Raw genomic sequence first — 19,919 nt, 5'->3', positions numbered from 1 at the left:
AAAGTTTTAGGGTGTCAATATACAAGTATTTACAAAATTACAGCTGGTCATCTCGCATTCCGAGATTCTTACCTAATTTAAGCTTATTTGACTGGACTAATTTGACGAACCCGGTTAACTTCGGAGCGCTGTAACTGAGTTTCTAATGAATGAAATTGAAAACAGTTGTAGGGAAAAAAATTTCTCGAAAAATATTCTACAAGATTGGTCTGAAGCCATTTATTTATAAAATGTAAAAAAAAAGTTATAGAGCAAAAGAGAAAATTTTATTTAAAAAAATTCACTTTTTTACTTATAACTTCTTTAATTGTTAATTTAGGGCAAAAAGTTATTAAACATATTTGTAGGCAAAATAATTTTCTACAAATTATGATTTTAAAAATATTATTATGATGCATAGTTTCCAAGATATAACAAAAAAAGTGTTTCCATCCCTTTTTCCAAGATGGCGGCCGAGGGACAAGGGTGGCGACCCCACAAACTTCAAGTTAAGCTTCTATTGACCCCCCTACATGATCAAAAAATAAAATTGCGTCCTCTAAAAAATGCATAATTCGGCCCTCAAATTGTAACATTTCAATGGACTATAAACCACCCAGCAACAGTATCAAACTTGAATAACAAACACATCAAGTATCAATTGCATACAAAAACCAATTCAAAAAGAAACTATTTACAAACGACCTTAGGACACAAAATGGCAATACAACAAAGATCTCGATTATAAAACCAACAATCGACTTTTCACAAACTAAAGGAAAAGGGGTTATTCACCTATTGCTACACTACACGTGATAATTGACTACGTATAATTATCTCAAGATAAGCCAATAATGACACGTTTAATTAAACTAAACATCAACATGTTGAGGAGTCGTGTAGATCGCGCGTGGTGTCACTAATAAACAAATGCATTTGTATGCAGTATGCACTCATCCCCAGAACGCAACATTATAATATCAAATAGAACTAAAGTCCAAAACCCGATAAACTATAACCTCTTCTTCTACTACGAGTGTTCTGTGTAAGAACGTTTTTACATTATACGATCAGTGCCCTTAGAATAAGTTTTCGTTACGTTTAAATTAATTGAAATGAGAGCGCGTTCGGCGCTCTGATTGGTTGGTTTATTGGAGTTTGCCAATCAGAACGCCGATCGCTTTATCGTTTCGATTACTTTCAACGTAAAGCAAACTCGTACTAAGGGTTCCGATATCGATGTAGGATAACAAATGCCGATCGAACTGATCAATATCGTTTGCTGTTTTCAAACCACAACGAAGACTGCGGTCAGGACCACCTGTCAATAACTTTTGTTGTTGAGACGGTCCTGGTCAGGTGCCGAGTGGCTGTAATTAGCAGTGAGCTGTGGCCAAAAATAACCTAGATACATTGATAGCATGCAGACAAGAAAGGAGTAAATAGGTTTCTTAAGGGTCGGCAAAGCGCTTGTTTGTAACGGCCCAAGTGTTGCAAGCGTTCATAGGCCACGGTAACTGTTACCATCAAGTGGGTCGTGTGCTTTCTTTTTTTGCCATAAAAAGACAAACTTTATCGTCTGACAGCAATGGGGCATCACATGCCTCATTTATGGATCCGATATACAATTTAAGATACAAATAAATAGTCATTCATTTTACACACTCCAATATCGTATCGTATAATGTAAAAACGGTTTTAAAGTAACAATCAATTTTATAGCTCTTTCTCCTTCACACAATTGTTTTTGCTTTGCAATTACTATCAGTAGCTTTATTGCTCTTAATTCAGCATCAATGAATCTAAATATAAACGTGGGGAATGTCATGAGGGTCACAGAGTTTTGCTTTAGCAGCCAGTTGGGCAATACTGCTTATATTTTATTTTATAATTAGCTTAATATGTTATTATGACATAATGTGCATAAGTGTTGGTGGTCTTTATGTCACAGTTCAAGTTAATCAATTCAGTAAATTAAAATACTAGTTTAGCTAGATATTTTTAGAGAACATACAGTTGCGATTCTTTTAAGAATAAGGTATCTGTTGCATTATTGTATTCCTAGATTGCAATAGCGTTTACCTTTAGCCTTAGTAAAGCGTTTGCTTTATGATTAAAGTAATCGGCACGAGAGATTCGGTCCTTGATTGGTCGGCTAAAATAAACCAACTAATCAGAGCGCCGAACAAAACTCATACCAAGGGTATCATTAAATTAAATGACAAATTATAAAGCAGCGACTTTCAAGTGATATTTATTTTTGTATCGTCACGCTTTTTATCCCCGAAGAGGTAGGCACATTATGGCAAGTAATGCCATTACATAACGTACACCCACTTTTCATAATTTGTGTTATAGGTCAATTGATCATTATATTAGCCACAATACGTCCACTGCTGAACAAAGGCCTCCCCCAATGACTTCCACATAGGCCGGTGAAAGCGACCTGTATCCAGCGGTTCCCTGTAAAATTAATCAGGTCTCTGACTACATATTGGGTGGATGTCCTACGTTTGATGGGACATCAAAGTGAAATTGGACATACCAGAAGTAAATAAACAAAAAAATATATACATACCTCCTAAGTATGTAATTTATCTCATGCATATTTATTATTTGCTATTTATTGTGCACATATGAAGGAACTAACAGAAAATTCTTTATAAGAGACAATTGTTTCAATATCTTGTACAGAAATTGTATTTATTTTATATTGTAAAGTAAATAATACATCATTTAACGTAGGTAAACGAACTAAGATGCTGCTGAATAAATAGTAAATACAACAGTAACATTGAGAGAGATGAAAGTAAATGCAATATAATTACGTTTATGGGACACTAGCGACTTCGGCTTGGTTATACCCGCTCTGCTTAGCTCCTGTCAATTATAGCATGATGTTTTATAGCCTATAGCCTTCCTTGAAAAATGGACTATTTAACAAAAAAAATATTATTCAAATCGGAGTAGTAGTTTCGGAGATTAGCGCGTTCAAACAAACGAACTCTTCATCTTTACATAATTCTATCGTTGATACTAAAGCACCTTCACGCTAGAATTTGTCTAGGCGGCGCAAGCGGCTTAGGTGTCGCATAGTTGCAGCATCTGAGATGTGCATACGTTTATCGAACGCCTATGCTGGACAAACGGTAGTGTGAAAACGTTCTAATAAGCTGCAAGTCTATCGGTCCGTATCCAAAAGTCTTGGGATTTCATCAGATTTAGATTCATTCAGATTTCATTTCATTTCAGATATTTGGATTAAGATTATTTTTAACATAAAATAATCGGCAATTTCTGTCAAAACTTTGATAATAGATTTTAAATTAAGATCGATAATTAATTTCGATTGTTTATAGATATCGTCAATCTAAGATCAGATTAGTCAATTATAGAACTAATAGAACACTCTAAATAGTTCGTAAAACTGCTTAGTATCGATAAGTAAATCTGATCTACATGAACAGGAGGGTGGAGCTAGGAACAAGACTTAGCTTGCAGAATTAAGACTTAAAAGACTAAATAAGTGAAAAATAGACTTAAGATCCAGCGTTGGTGTTGACCCCAACCTAGTTGGGAAAGGATAGGAGAAAGAAGTATAAATATATTGAGACAAATTGTTGACAATATACCTACATTGTGCACCTTGGCGAATGTCCTATCACTTGTTAAGTGTCAATGCCAGTAACTAAAATCATGTGGATATTAAAAATCGAATTTCAAATATTTTACTTCTTATTATAAGTTACCACATACACCACATAAGCTTTGAATTCTCAAAAAAGTAATTAACTGTATAAAAAAATATATCTAAGATTTATAGAATCACAAAAGTGTCATACATAGCCTTTTTGAAATCAAATAGTTAAATGATTAGTTTTTTCTCGTGTTAAATGTTGTTAGCAGTGAAGGGATTAGAATTTAACATCGCTTTTTTCGACTTCATTTGGTAATATTAGGGGTTCCCAACCTTTTTTGGTCAATAACCACTTTTATTATCATTCTTGTTGAATTAGGGACTGCAATTGCTATTACTTTTTTATAATTCTGGTCCCACACTTAGATTTTCTTATTCACTCATAAAATCTGATTATTGAAATCAGTTGCTCCTCTCAGTTTTCTTCTTTGATATAAGTTTAATTCGTGCTTTAGCCGTGGCATGTACCTATTGGACGGAGATGTTAGTCTTGTGTCTTCTTTTTTCATTTCGTAGACCATCGCTTGGGAACCACTGGATTACATAAACCAATTAGTTTAATAATTCTAAACACAAACTTGCAAGTAGGTAATTGCGCACATTTGAAAGCAAACGAAGTTTATTGCCAAATGTATTTATTTACAATACCAAATCTAAAGCTATGAATAGGCTTACAAAAATCAATTTAAAAAAGTAATATCTGTACAATTTTAATCTCAAGTAAATTGTTACAAAATTCTCAGTAGCACTAAGGACAGGTTTATTTAATGATGAAAAATTCGCAATTCATTACAATTATGTTTGTAAAACTAATTCAATGCCGGCCTTACTTTCTAAATATCTTAAACATGGTGTAATTGCAGATGAATGGAATGGAGGAAAAATGTAACACGGTAAAATAATATTTATTTTAATAGTCATATTAGTCATTTTGCTTTGTTTTTGTTAGACTTCCCACTGCTACTAACATAAGAAAACGTAACGTCGCACCTTTTGATCGCAATTGGTTGTGGGTTTTCGATGACGAACGCACTTTTCAGCATATTTTATTGTAAGACTAAATAACTTATAAGAATAAGACTAAAAGGATTAATTACATTATTTAAGTTAAAAGGAAGCTGTGTAATACCTAGCTGATTACTGGGGCTCCGATTCGAAGTGCAGGAGTAGGTACGGGGTGGTTATTAGTCAGTAAATGTCAGACACTCCCTCTCAACTTGAAAAAGAGATTGGATGATCCCCCCCCTACTTAAAAAACATTAAGAAACTTAAAAAAACCAAAATACTCAACTCTAAAATAAAATCAGGATCCCGTAATCGGTAGTTTCACTTCAATTCAAATCAATCAATTAACTAACAAGGCAGTCAATTTTCAAGCCAAATTGTATATTTTTTACTTCAAGTGAATGAGGTTTTTATACAAAATACAAAATTGATATTTACCTAACTAATTGTAAGGCTCGGTGTAAACTCGAGAGTTTCAAAATTGTGTAACTCGACCTCCGCTATATTCTTACTATGGACAAATTCCGACAGCTTGAACAAGATACTCTAAGATCATAATATTTGATGTTTATAAGCACCTAGAGGAGTGAAGGGTCCTAAAAATTTTGTGTGGGCTTAGTATGAATCGGACAAACTGTAGTGGGTAAATAATACAATTGTTTGAGAATTTCGTATTCTTTTCTTCCCACGTATAAAACACATTATTGCAGCTTTCTCAAAATGGAAGAAGTTAAGGAACATATGGATTATTTAACACTTACGCAATAAGTTATGAAATAAGATACCTAATAGTATTTATAATCACCATATTTTATTGAAAAATACAAACCTATATAAAGATTCGATTCAATGCTCAATAGACAAGAGTGTCTCAACAAGAGTCAAATATAAAATAACTCTATAGTAAATCGAAATAAGCTATCAGTATTTAATGGCATTCGAAATTAAACTATAAACCCAAAAAATAAAACATTTTTTAACTTTACACTTCAATACAAATAATTTGATCCATGGAACAACAAACACGCGTCGATAATTGCAACAAATCACAATCAACATTGATCTCTATGACGCACACAATACAGTGCACGGTAATCTACTAGGCATATGTTTTACAATAACATGCAGATCATTGACTGAAGCCTGGCCCTGTTGATATAGTTATAATTGGTTCCGTTATCTGCCGGGAGCTCCGACATTATTAACTTATTTGTGTCGGGGTGATGGTGGGAGAAAACTCGGCTACAAACATAAATAGCCTTAGTACGATTTTGCTTTACGTTTAAAGTAATCGAAACAAGAGCGCGTTCGGCGTTCTGATTGGTTGGTTTATTTGAGTCAGCCAATCAGAACGCCGAACGCGTTGACGTTTTGATTACTTCAATCGTAAAGCAAACTCATACTAAGGGTACTGATCAAAAATCAGCAGACACCCACGACTCTGACGATATCAATCATTATAGTTTTCGGCTTACTCGCGTAGTTTGACGAGGAACTTGACTAGTTTCGAGCCATGCTAGAGGCTCCAATTCTCTGACTAGCTAGACTAGTTAGCTAGGTATAAACCTATACTGGGTCTTAGGTTAAAGTTAGGCTTAGCTTTACGATCTAATTATATCTAATCTCTAGACTATCTATTATTCGAGTCTTAAACTCCAACCAGAAGAATGAGGTTAACCAATCAAAATGTTACATTATGCAAATCATCTATCTCCTACAGGAACTTTGCAACGCAATATTTCGCACATAAATCACGCAACTCGGAAAATAAGTAGCAACAGAGAAAGTCAAGTGGTACATAAAACACCCATCCCGGAGTGAGACGAGACCGACGTGGCCTTCGGTGGAAAATTGAAAAAGTTACTGCCACCCACCAACCTTTGAAAATGTCACACCTTTGTCGACACGACTGATATTTTTCGTGAATACATTAGGTAGGTACATACTTTAGAAAATGGATTAAACAGGCGATTTAATAAGCGGAGATTTAAAATTTAATATAGAAGAATCCTAAATATTACGTTTCCACTAATACTAAGCAATGTAACGGTGCAAGTAAGATGTGTTGCTCGAGTATGCGATGTATCGATAGTAGGAAAGCCATCAATAGCACGCATCTTCACTACATAGTATAAAACAAAGTCGCTTTCTCTGTCCCTATGTCCCTTTGTATGCTTAAATCTTTAAAACTTCGCAACGGATTTTAATGCGGTTTTTTTAATAGATAGAGTGATTCAAGAGGATCGTTTATAGGTATAATATATACCATTGCCATTGCACCCATCCGAAACTGGGGTGGGTCGCTAGTTCCATATAAAAAAACATAGCTTAGCTGAGTCCGTTTTCACCAGTGCTAAGCTATGTGTACCAATAAATATGATTGGTGGAAGCCAAATGCATCCATTTTAATATAATTCCTTTACGCTTTATCCTGTTAGTAAACCGTCAAACAATTTGCATTCCTTTTTCAAATACCAATTATTTTTAATGAGACCGCATGTTAGTTTTTTATTACATACGTGTTAAAAAAATGACATTTACCTAAAGGTACAACCTGTTTTTTTTTTTTTATTTCGTGACATTAGAAGTATTTATTATAATTTTAATACAATAACACCAATTTATTTTCAGAATTTCTTGAATTGACTAGAAAACTTCTTGTTTATTCTGCTTCTAATTTATTATACAAGTACCTATTGTTCGCCAAAATCCACAATTAATTTGAGATGTTTGAGTACGGCATTTTATGATACACCATTGAATAATGAGAAAAATCAGCAAGTATAGCAAGTTGATTTAAACCTCCAACATTATTTCACAATACTCAACGACAACAATTCATTTTGACAAATTATAATTGCAGCTTTCATTAAATGGCCTGATCTTGAATATTTGTACAATATTAACGTTAATATCGAGATAATTGTAAAAAATATTTAAAACAAAGGAACGGGGTCGCAGCAGTTATTTTCCATTAGCTAAATGCATTAAAACATGTACGCTCAATTACAGTGCGAGCTTTAACTTGCATATTTTTATGGCTTTGAATCAACAACCATTGTATTTATTGAATGCAATATTTATTTCTGATTTTTCTCTGACTTATAAACTATATTACCTCATTAAATAAACTTTCTTGGCACATTCCATTTTTTTTTCTTAACTATTCTTCAGCAATTGACACTCAATTTGGCTCAGCTATCAAAGAAATAACATAGTTTTTAACCGACTTCATGTATAATATACACCGATTACGTCGAGGTTTATTGACCGATTTGCGAGATTCTTATTTTTGTTCAACGCGGATAAGCTAAAATTTGGTAACATAAAAAAAAAGTTTCAGATTGGTTCAATAGTTTTTATTTAGCGTCGCAGTCACCACTGTTTTTTATCCCCCTTCAACCTTAGATGATTACTACTAGTACGTTTTATCTATAAAATAAACAGCATTTAAGCAACCCACAAAAATCGTCCCGGTAACACGGTGGCTTACAATTTGACACTAATCGCTGTCATGAGTCACTCAATGAGACGACACAAATTGACCAGACAGACATTATGTCACATTAATTACGTCGGTAAAGTGAACACTGAAAAATAGAATAAAAGAAATAAATTCACAGTTTGTAAAGAAGAAAAGTGTTCACACCCAGTTAGTCTAATCATTTAATGGGAAGAGGAATCCTAGATCCTAGAAAAATAGAGCTAGAAAAACTGCTGTGTTTAGATGAAACCATTTTCCCATCCTTCTTGGGGCTTATTATTAAGTATATTATAGTTGGGCCATTACAAACGTGCGAACTTTATCTGATTGGCCAGCGAGAATGAACCAACCAATCAGAGTACTGAACGCGCTCTCGTTAAACGTATGACAAACTCCTATTAAGCCCTCAGACCTCTCGCTCACACTTATGATCACTCGCTCACAGTTCTGCTAAATCGTAATATTATTTTGACGTGACAGTTTGCACGTTTGTAATGGCTCAATTACTATAGTAGGTCTTAACTAAAGAACTATCAATCAATTATCATTTTTATATATGTTTTTGGTTAGAAAATTTCATACATATTATAATGAAAAGACAAGACTTTTCTACTAGTTCGTCCGATTACCCTACGTGTCATTTGTCAAGGTCTGCTCGATGAAGGTCGTAAATATTATCCCCATGATTCACATTACATATTTAGCAACATCTGAGTAACGTCTTATTTTTCTTACATAATAAAATGTTTATTTTCCAAACAGTTCGACATTATATCGAGTCAACAACGTAACATCACCCACGCTACGCGGACGTCCCATTTGGCACTGGCCATAAAGAAAAACAAACATTCTTGTCGAACGATTCGCGAACTCTATTGATGTTTTAAAATTAGAATAATGAAGTCGCCATTTGAATTTTGAATGTAAAAGAAAAAAAGAAGTGCAAATGTTCTTTTTTCTTTTTATTAAACTTGAAACTGAATGGAATGTTTTTTGAAGAAAGAGTCGTATTTATTTAAATGAGTTTGTTCTGTCTGTTGGCATGCGACTCGTGCAAGAATTTTCATTTGACTCATTCTAGCCATATACTACCACTGTGCGTAGAAACGGTCAACATATACATATTTTGTTTAACTCTTGAATTGCAAATTGCTCATTTTCCTAAAATATATTAGTCCCTATTGTAAATAAACGTTTTTTTGTCTGTAGACTACGATCAATTTAAAACTAAGATATAAATCTATTATCTCTATTTCTCCTATTATCTATTATTCTATTAACAATATATGGAAGCAATTCTGAAAATAAATTTGATTTGACTTGATTTGATTATTACACTGAATCTACACTATTAACAGCGTTACTAAAGAATCTACTCTTAATAATTAATGCTTCTTAAAACGTCAAAACCAAAAAATCTTACCATTGCATCACAAGTAACCAAATATAAATAAAATTATAATTAATAATAATATAAAAGCGTTCTCCTCAATCTGGTGAACAAATAATAGTTGCAAGTAAAACCAGGCGATCGGCAAGGTCGTTCAAGGCAGGCGGGCGCGCACGTGGGAACGCTCGCCGCTCTCTCACCAGCCAGTGTAGCAGCGAGGCGGTGGCCACCCAAATTATTTTAGAACGTCTTGTTACTATGGCCGGCTGAATGCAGTTTTTATTGAACTTTATTGACTAATGTTTAAGTGCAGTTTTGTAGTGTAGTATTTATTTTTAGATATCGCATGTGTTTGTGTGTGTGTGTGTGTACTAAATTAATTCTTTTTCTAGATTGCCCAACGACGTGAAGTGAAGAAACGACATCTGCTACAATTGGCAGTTATTGGATACGGAGATTTGAAGATCAAGCTCAGTGACGTGATATTAGAGGAACCTTTTCCCAATATGACTGAGTTGAATATAGGAATACGTTGAAGATAATTATGATGATTGCTACAACTTAAACCGTTTCTCTTTTACTCCTTTTCTCTTTTCTTCCTGATCCCGCCTTCAGTTGTTCTTTTATACCCTTTATAAAGATGTAGATCATTGTCATAGATGATAAATAAAAAATAAATAAAATCAACGAAATGGATGTAAACGCATTACTCACGAACTTCTCGACTACATTGGGAGCTTTTTGTCAAGTTTGTACAGTTAGAGAAAGGTTCATGATAAAGAAAAATTCAACACATTCATCGGGAAATAATACCCAGGTGATGCTGAGGCATGCCGCTAGTAGTAGATAAATAAATGAATCTGTTTCGAACAGGTATCTATTAAATACAGCACTGTTTCACGTTTTTGCCGCGTGTTTAGTCTTAAATGTCATATCAAGACATTCCTTTATGTTTTACCTTAAGAGGAACATAATAATAATCAAATTCAAACTGATTTATTCAATTCTAAATATAACATTTATCGACAAAGATATTTGGATAAAAAACTTATAATCAATACATAATGTTCATAAATATTTTGACAAATTCATGGTACCGTACAATCTAATTAAATGAGTCTTAATAAAAGATATTGTATGATCCGGAGCTGGGGATTACCTAGCGGGTTTACCAGGGTTCCGGCTAAAAAAGCAGGTGTAGGAACGGAGTGATTTTTAGTCAGTCAGAATCTGACACTCCCTCTCGCTTCGCCCGATAATGGCAAAATCCTTTTTTTAGAGGAGGCTCATTGTCCAGCATTGTGCTTTCACGGGTTGAAGTTATATGTTAATGTGTAGTAGTGAAATAAGATATTTCTTGGTGTATGTAGTTAGTTTAATTCGTGTATTTTAACTATATACTAAATTGACTATAAACATAGAAATAAAGCCAGCTAATCCCAACAACTGGCGCCATCTTGAGTATTTAAACCATTTTGCAAAGATTTCACAAACTGACGAAGCTTACGATTCACTTTATGATCTAAATATTACTTCATAAGTAAATAATTTTGTGAAATACCTCTATAAAGTGGTATTTTAGTAGGTAATTCGTTTAATCGATTTAATTAATCATTGTGCAATATGTTCGATGATAACGTCCCAATTTCAATCATAGTACTATCTTCACTGACAGACAGACTGACGGACAATTCAATTTGACATTATTATATAACACAGTTCAAAGGTGTCTAATTTAGATTAAATTGAAATGAATGTTTTGACTTTGACTTTTTAGTAAAGAAAAATGGAAAAGAAAATTACCAAAATATATTTAGGTATTTATATGACACTCATCAGTCAAAGAATATCAGCAACCACGGCGTCCTTATCTTTTGCCTGACCTATTTACGCGATAAATGGAAGTTTTAGAAGTTACTTCTCTTATTCAGCGGGAATTAAATTTCATCACGATCGTTTTGTTATCCAATATTCTATGTACCTAACAATAACATAATTCCATATACGAATGTATAATGTGAATGCACATAGGTATCTACAAATCCAGCTACCATATCCCTTCGTTGGCCATCAAACATAATATTATACTACGCTTCGACATAAATCCTCGACATAAAGTAAGATTTTATGATTTTACAACCTGCCAGTGATTTCAAAACGTATTGAGAGTAGGTAATACGTCTCATAGCAAAACAGACGTAAAATTAACCTCATGGGTAATTATCTTACGAAGCTCATCGGTTATTACGAGAGTAAACCGCAATTGAATGTATGCTAGTCATGCTTGTTGTCCATTTAGAAAGATAAAGATATATAATAGATTTATAATGGAAATATGTTTCGTTTTGGCTGCTAAAACTGAAAAATTTGTATAGTCCACAATGACGACAAAAAAGTCATTTTTTCATTAATTAAATAATATTATGCACAATATACATACATATAGAACCTCACCCCTGTCTCCCATGGGGGTAGGCAGAGACAATGGAACGCCAATTGCTACGAATCTTACCTCTTTCGTTTCATAAAAAGTCATTAGTCTTTTCATGGATGCTCGTTGGTTAAGAGAACTAGTATTAACTTTTAATTTACTATAACAAAGAAGGACTTCACTCTAAAAGCAAAAACATCAGCAACGTTGAAAAAATATTATTTTCTCAAATTTCTATACTTACTTAATGTTACCTAGTTAGACTTCTTTAACGCGTCTTTAAAAGATGGCTACAATATTATTGAAAGTAAAGCCTCTCTTTACCCTGTGTAGCATACCTAACAGTATATATCATCGAAGCTTAGAGAACAATGGTCCCAATTCGCATTTACTAAGTGAACGTTCATCACTCGGAAACATTTCGCAATAAATTTCGCAATCCACTTCAAAACTCCACTTCGGATATTAAAGATAATTTGTTAAAATTTTATGATTAACACGTTCATCGCGGAAGCCCATTTATGCATCTAGTTAATATGACGCAACGAGATCTATAAGTTCTCGTCGTGATCTATCAGGAATAACGCAACGAGATCCAGCAGATCTCGTACGACTCAGTCACTTCAAACCCCAATAGTTTTATGAAATTTGAATAATTTTATATTTTTTTTGTATGTGTAGGTAGGAGATGATCAGACCTTTCAGTAGGTTTTCACCGCCTCAAGTTATGTCGAAAACAATAATGGATAATTTACAAAATAGAAAAACGAGAACTTTTGGATCTCGTTCTGCACTAGATAGCAAGAAAATGCGAGTACTTTTAGATCTCGTTTTGCAAATATTGCATAGTATCGATAAAAAAATAGTGATGAGAAACAATAAGACCAACAACATTATCGATAAAATTAATCATTTATTATAATACTATAGTGTAAGGCATTAGAAATTTATAAACTATTCAGTGCAAAAAATGTCAATGTTTTTCATTAAAACATGGAAGAGTTCTTCGGAAGAACTAAAAGAAATTTCTAAAATTTTTCTGTATGGTGTAATGTGGGTATTAAGGAAAATTTTATTAGATAATTAAATTTTCCTTAATACCCACAATCATAAATTATTAATATTTTATTTATTTTACTGACATATCTTTTAATTTTATGATTTTATTTTATTGACCATTTTGTTTATATTTGTTGACATTTTAACTTTGACATTTAAATTTATGAATCATGTTGTTATTATATTATATGTATTACTAATATAGATTTTAAGTATTACTTATTCACTAATTTTATGGACCAATTTTGTTGTCTTAATGAATAAATGATTATTTTCGACAGAGTTTGCGATTCGTCATCCTGATTATAGCGTAATTGATAAGCACACATCGAAAGTTGACACGACACTAAATTATTTTCTTGTGAGGATTCGCACGAGATCGCTACGAGATCCTTTAGTTCTCGTTCCGCGCTAGATGCAAAATTTTATTATTTGGTCGCAACGAGACCTATTAGATCTCGTACGTTTTCATTCAAAAAAATACTACATCCATTGTACCTAATGTGAACAAAAATATTTGTCTCACTCTATCAGTAAAGAAACATACAGAAATATCATTTGCCGAAATGAGATGGACATAGAATTTCACTTGCGCGATACTAAAACGTCACAAACGAGAACTAAAAGGTCTCGTTCCGCGTTGAACGTGTTAAGAAACATTTTTTTTCAATGTTAATGTTGAGTGCCTACTTAAAAATGTTTTTATTTTTTGCCATTCTCTAATGAGCGACAGGTTAGTATTCAAATTAGAGAGGTTTTAAGTGGTTTATGCCTAAATATTTGTTTGCTAACTAACTTGAACTATGACTTATAATAATATTCATAAAAAAAATATTTCTTAAATATTAAATTGGATAGTCTGTTTTGCCTCATACACCTCACCAATAGTACATCCATAACCTCGATCTTTACCCCTTTTTATGATACTTAAACATTCGTCAATAATCTTTTCTTATGGTATAAGCCGGTAAACGAGCAAACGAATCACCGTATGGCAAGCAATCACCGCCACCCATGGACACCCCAAACACCAAAAGCGTTACAAGTGCGTTGCCAGCCTTTTGGGGGTTACGAATTTAAGGGTTGTTGGGGAATCGGGGATTGATTTACTTCCTAAAGACATTATTGAAATCTTAAAACCAAAATATTGTGTGTAATATCAGATGCGGCATCACAAACGAAATAAGTTTTCAAACACTGTTTGCAATAGTAGTATATTAATATCAGTTTCATTATAAGCTTATGTTCGACACTGGTCTTAATGTGCGGAACTGTTTACATTCACTTTATTATTGACAAGTAACAAACACTCCTTACTTTGCGTAACTTTAAACTGTGCGACTATTATCTATGGAAGCGCCCTCTAGCTATCAGTATGACACAAGTAAACTAAGTACTACAATTCGTGTTAAATGTCCTCTGTCCTATTTTAATATTTTCATAATTTTCAATAGCTTTGGAAGTGAATAGTTCTTTCACGTGATATTCCAAAAAGTTAACGATACCATTTTTACTTTGATGGCACCTGTCTGACGCTTCAAAACATCAATAAACTGCATCATTATGATATACAGAATTTCATTTCTTAACATCATTACTCTTTGAAAGAAAATAGCCAATAATGAGTCTTTTAAAGGCATTACCAAACCTAATATAAAGTTACCTTGTTAAAAACATTAACATGGCAGTCATGGCTTAACCAAACCTATAACCTTAAAAAAGAACCTTAATAACAGATGAACGGCTCAAAGCAGTATGATTAAAACTACAAGTATTTTAAGGCCAATCAAAGCAAAACATTTAAACATAGGTTAGTACATTTTGCAACCGATCGTTCAACATTCACCGATTGATCAAGTTTGCTGACTGGCAACGAACACGTGTCTCGCAGAACACCTATTAATTTAAACTTTATTGTGCCGACAACAGCATTATAAGATACCCCACACCGTGAAACGATTTCCAACTCTATTATTGAGTTTAAAAGTTTGATAGTCGGTTGGAGAATTTTGGTCGTTTGTGATAGCTTGATGTGCAACGTCTGTGCCCATAATGTAAATGGCGTTTATTGAATTGTACAAAAATGTAATGCAAGGTTGAACTCATGTAACTACAATTTAAAAGTTTTAAGTAGATTACTTTGTGTAAAGTAATTGTTGTATGATTTTGAATGTTCCAATTTATAAGGAAGAGTCAGAAGCATTGTTATGGAATAGGGGCAAACGAGCAGACGCTTCACCTGATGGTAAGCGATCAGCGCCGCCCATAGACACCCACAACACCAGAGGAGTCACAAGTGCGTTGCCGGCCTTTTAAAAGGAATACGCTCTTTTCTTGAAGGCATGTTAAAATTATGGAGCAAATTAAATGAATAAACAACTAATTGTATATTTATTACAATAAAATTCATCAGAAAATAATACTAAGGACTACGTATCAATCCTGTCATCTTGTATCTTTAACTGCTGAGCCCTGATCGGATCCACTGTCCAGGGCAAATTCCTTAGACTTTAGAAGCACTATCGGTAAATTCTTATACTTCCCCGATTTATTAATTTTTAACATCGTATCATTGTCTTTTTGAATTGTTCTTTTGATTTGCAATGAATTGTTGTTTTTGATGTTCACTTTAAATAGAATCGTGGTTTTTGCATGAGTTGATAATTCAAACGGTGTGATTAAACTTTTCTTTGTCACAGGTATTTCTGTTATAGTTACTGTATTGTCTACATTAGGATTGACATTCTCCATAGGTATTAGATTATCGATATCCATATTATGTTTCGTAGCCTCGGTAATAGTAAAACCGTAAATGTCACCTTTGTACTTCTTCGTTGCGTTACCTTTCTTTATAACTTTCGACAAAGCATTATCAATAAACTCAAATGTTTTGGAATAAGCAGGACTTGGGAATTTTGTTGCGTTCTCAAAGAAAAATGTATACGGATTGTTATTAGCGTAAAGTGCAGGTTTCTTCAGAGTGTTATTAGTGTATTGTACTATGTTAGATGTCGCATTGTCTTCCAACTGCATGGTGCGATTTATCGTAGCATTATAAGTGTCGTTACTGCTTAGAGAATCATCAACATCTATAACATCTTTCAAATCAACATTATCATTAGTGACGTGAGGAGCTAGAGTAGTGTAATTTTCTGGAATAGGTATATCATAATAATCTTTGATAGTGTTTGTAGTATGTCTTTGTAAAGTTTCAGTAGCATTCATATCAATACTGTTCTCATCATGTGGGACGTCTTCCACTGTACTGTTGTAGTCTAAAGTATAAGCCGTAACATTACTGCCGTCATCAATATAAGTGGAGTTATATTTTGAAGTATCGTTATAATTAAAAGTACCGTTGATACTTATATCTGTAGCAGTACCATTTTTGTCCATTTGATTTAAGTCTTTCAGGTATTTAGTTTTGTTGCCAAAAGTCTTGTCATATTTATCATGCATTGACAAGTCAACAGAATCAGAATTTAGTTCATTACCATCACCTTTTGCTAAATCAGCTTCTTCATAAATATCATCATTTTTTGTCTTCAAATACATACTCAAAGTAGGTTTTTTCTTTACCCGATTCTTCTCATCTCCCTTCCAATACGAACCGTTTGATCCAATTTTAATTTCAATATTAAATTGTCCACTATCGTCTATAATCCTAAGTATTACAGAATTGATTTCTCCTTTGATTTTTTTGAATTCTTTTACTGATCTTTTGACTGGTATTAATATTAGAGTACCATTTACACCGGCCGTTGTGGTTTCTCTATCGACTTCTTCAGTTTTGTTTAACACTTTTAGTATGGGTAATGGCGTTGTTCGATTTATTACCGTGCCAGGTGGTGCTGGGTTTATTATTCTCACCGTCGGGAATGTCCAGAGAGTGTTGTATTCTTGATCGAATAATATTTGAGCAGTGCTAAATGTTGCAATGTCCGCTAATGATCCTTCTTCAGACTTCCATAATCTATATTTCCCGTACTCTTTCGTGGGATTGTCAAATAGCGAATCGTACTGAAAATATTAAATTAGTCTTAAAATAGTACTTGCGAAGTGTAATGAGATATTGTTGGCACAAAATTATTGTTTTTATCATGATTTTGGGAAGTTTTTAGATTTTATATGTAATGAACTGATGAAATATGTTATAAGAATACAAATGTTTTATTTTTATGGTATAAGTCGGTAATCGAACCGACGAATTGCCTAGTGGTAAGCTATTGCCGCCGCCTATGGACACTCGAAGCACCAGAGGCGTTACAAGTGCGTTGCCGGCCTTTTGGGGGTTAGGAATTTAAGGGTTGTTGGGGAATCGGGAATTAGGAAGATTGGACCTCCAGTACCCTCAATCACACAACGAAACACAAAGCAAGCCGTGGTTTCACTCGAGTAAGATGATGTTCTTGTTTTGGGAATGAACCTGCCTCATGATACTTAGATTAGCATTATGTTTAAATATTCCGAACAAGATTTTTATCCGTAGTTCTGAAACCCTCAAAATATTTCTAAGTCTATAACAAAGTTGAAATCTCGTCTTACCAAATAACTCCTTCCTACATTTTTAGGTGGTGGTGGTAGCGGATCCCGAACTAAAGGCGGCGGGTTTACTTTGCTCATCAAGTAACACATTACGATGAAGACCCCTATTATAACAAAGCTGCAGCAGACAATAAACACTGCTCCTTTACCCATTATCCTGTGAAAATGTAATTAATATAACATGGCCTTAGAAACAGTACTACTAGAACATAAGACGTAAAGAACTTAACAAAATCAAATCATTTTATTGTAACTTTCGTGAGACATACTAAATTAATTATTATGTTTTCGGTTTACTCACGTAAATGTTGGAATGGAATGCTGCTCATGAATAATATGAGCCTCTAGCATGGCTTGAAACTAGTCGAGTTCCTCGTCAAACATTTACGTAAGTAAGCCGATAACATAATAATTAAAAACAAATCATTTACTTTGAGAAACTTAACTTATAAATATAGTTTGACTTTACCTGGGTTAGCGTAATACACATAAATAAAGTAAAAATCTTATTAAATAAAAGTAAATATTTATCAAATACAAATGCAATGTCAGTTTCCACAAACAAACATTGACAGGTTTCAATTAATGGCAGATACATGGCAGATATAATGATTCCGTAGACAATAATTATTGTACTTTTAAGAGCTACATTTTCATCGTCGAACCACAAGACAATCGGCGAGGCGTCATCGATTCATGGTGGATACTTTTAAAAACTACCAAATTCTCCACAAAATCGACTAACTACAAAACTATCATGATATCCAAATGATACGAAACATCCTCGACAATTACCTGATTAATGTAGCAGCGAGCCGCTGGATACAGGTCGCTTCCAACCGGCCTATCTAAAAGTCATTGGGGAAGACCTATGGTCAGTGGATGTCTTGTGGCTGATATGGTGATGACCACCTGAGTAGGCTTTTTTTAGTGGTTGAATCATGTTTGGCCTAATTCAATAAGCGATGTTTTTGGACACAATATTGGTATTGGTCGAAAATTCCTCTCTCTGGAGCCGTGATCGCCGTTAGCTTGGATTCCTCTCGTTACTGGTGGTATACTGCTTTTTTTTTTTAAGCTATATTCCATAATGTGCAGGACAAAACAGTATTAATTAACGATAAATATACAGATAAATAAAAAATAAGCAACTAAGTTAGCATATAAAACTTTATTAATTGTTCTAACAACTATATTTTATTATTTATACGTAGCACTTTATTATTTATTTATTAATAACTTATAGTTATTATCTTTCTGCTCCGGTTGAATAGCTCAGAGAAATCAATATACATTTCTGAAGGCTGAAAAATAAAAAGGTTATGACAAATGATTAAAAAACTTAAATTACTATTAAGATAAAACTTTGAGTTTGTCAAAGAAATCTATTTTAACAGTTCCTCGATTTCCATTCTGGAATCACCCCCGGTGTATAGTGTTCAACAAAAAGGGGGCTTACTCTTGAATCCAATTCCAATCGATCTTGATTTACAACACTAGCGGCTATTGCATCCGTATTGCGTGGATATTGAATGAACTAATTGGTATTAAGTTTCGGGTGAATGCTATTTTAACAGCAACGATTGGGGTTGTATAGTTTTGACATTGAATAACTATCGAATTGAAATAGCATTAACATTGGGATTGGTATCAAGAGTAAGCGGCCTGGTGTTACTTTTAAAATGTGATGATACATTATTTTGTATCAAACAGTTTTAAATTTGTCCAATAGTGAGGTATATGTATAAGAAGTTTACCTCTCAAAATAATTATCTTCACTGATAAAATAATTTCAGTCCATATTTTATTGATTACTGAAATAAAAAGAAAATATCACATTTTATACACCAGGCGTAATTCCACACTAGCCAACGGACATGCTTTGTTGAATACAGTAATTGAACCCGAAATTCTATGTTTGACCATTATGGTACATAGGTGACCAACATGGCAATTTAAATGCCGAATTGTTTTGAGGACACCAAACTAATAAAAAAAATACTTCTCATATGTTACACAAATTATATAACATAGATTCATAGGTAGGTAATCATCATCATAATCATAACTTCACAAGACTGAAATGAGGACAGTCCATAGCTGACTGGAGCTGCGGACTACCTAGCGGCTTTACCGGGGCTCCGGCTCAACAAGCAGGAGTAGGAACGGGGTGGTTTTTAGCAAATAAGAGTCTGACACTCCCTCTCGCCTCGCCCAGGCCCCGAAAAGTGTTTGGGTGATTTTCCCAACTCAAAAAAAAATGAGTCCATAGCTTAACCATATTAACTACACCCAAGTATAACCAGAAAAAATCATGGAAACCTTTTAT

General features: G+C 33.6%; 1 protein-coding gene across 1 annotated transcript; it reads right to left on the bottom strand.

Annotated features, from left to right (window-relative positions):
• Nucleotides 1-15,490: 15,490 nt before the first annotated feature.
• Nucleotides 15,491-18,178, bottom strand: LOC126912769 (uncharacterized). Its single transcript, XM_050706681.1, has 3 exons — nt 18,060-18,178; nt 17,591-17,747; nt 15,491-17,065 (listed from the first exon to the last, which is right to left on the bottom strand). Exons 2-3 carry the CDS (start codon nt 17,741-17,743, stop codon nt 15,491-15,493), a joined length of 1,728 nt encoding a protein of 575 aa, XP_050562638.1. The 5' UTR covers nt 17,744-17,747; nt 18,060-18,178.
• Nucleotides 18,179-19,919: the final 1,741 nt, after the last annotated feature.

Source organism: Spodoptera frugiperda, chromosome 29 (assembly GCF_023101765.2).
Source record: "Spodoptera frugiperda isolate SF20-4 chromosome 29, AGI-APGP_CSIRO_Sfru_2.0, whole genome shotgun sequence".
NCBI classification, from domain to species: domain Eukaryota; kingdom Metazoa; phylum Arthropoda; class Insecta; order Lepidoptera; family Noctuidae; genus Spodoptera; species Spodoptera frugiperda.
This window is presented reverse-complemented; position numbering and strand designations above follow the sequence as displayed.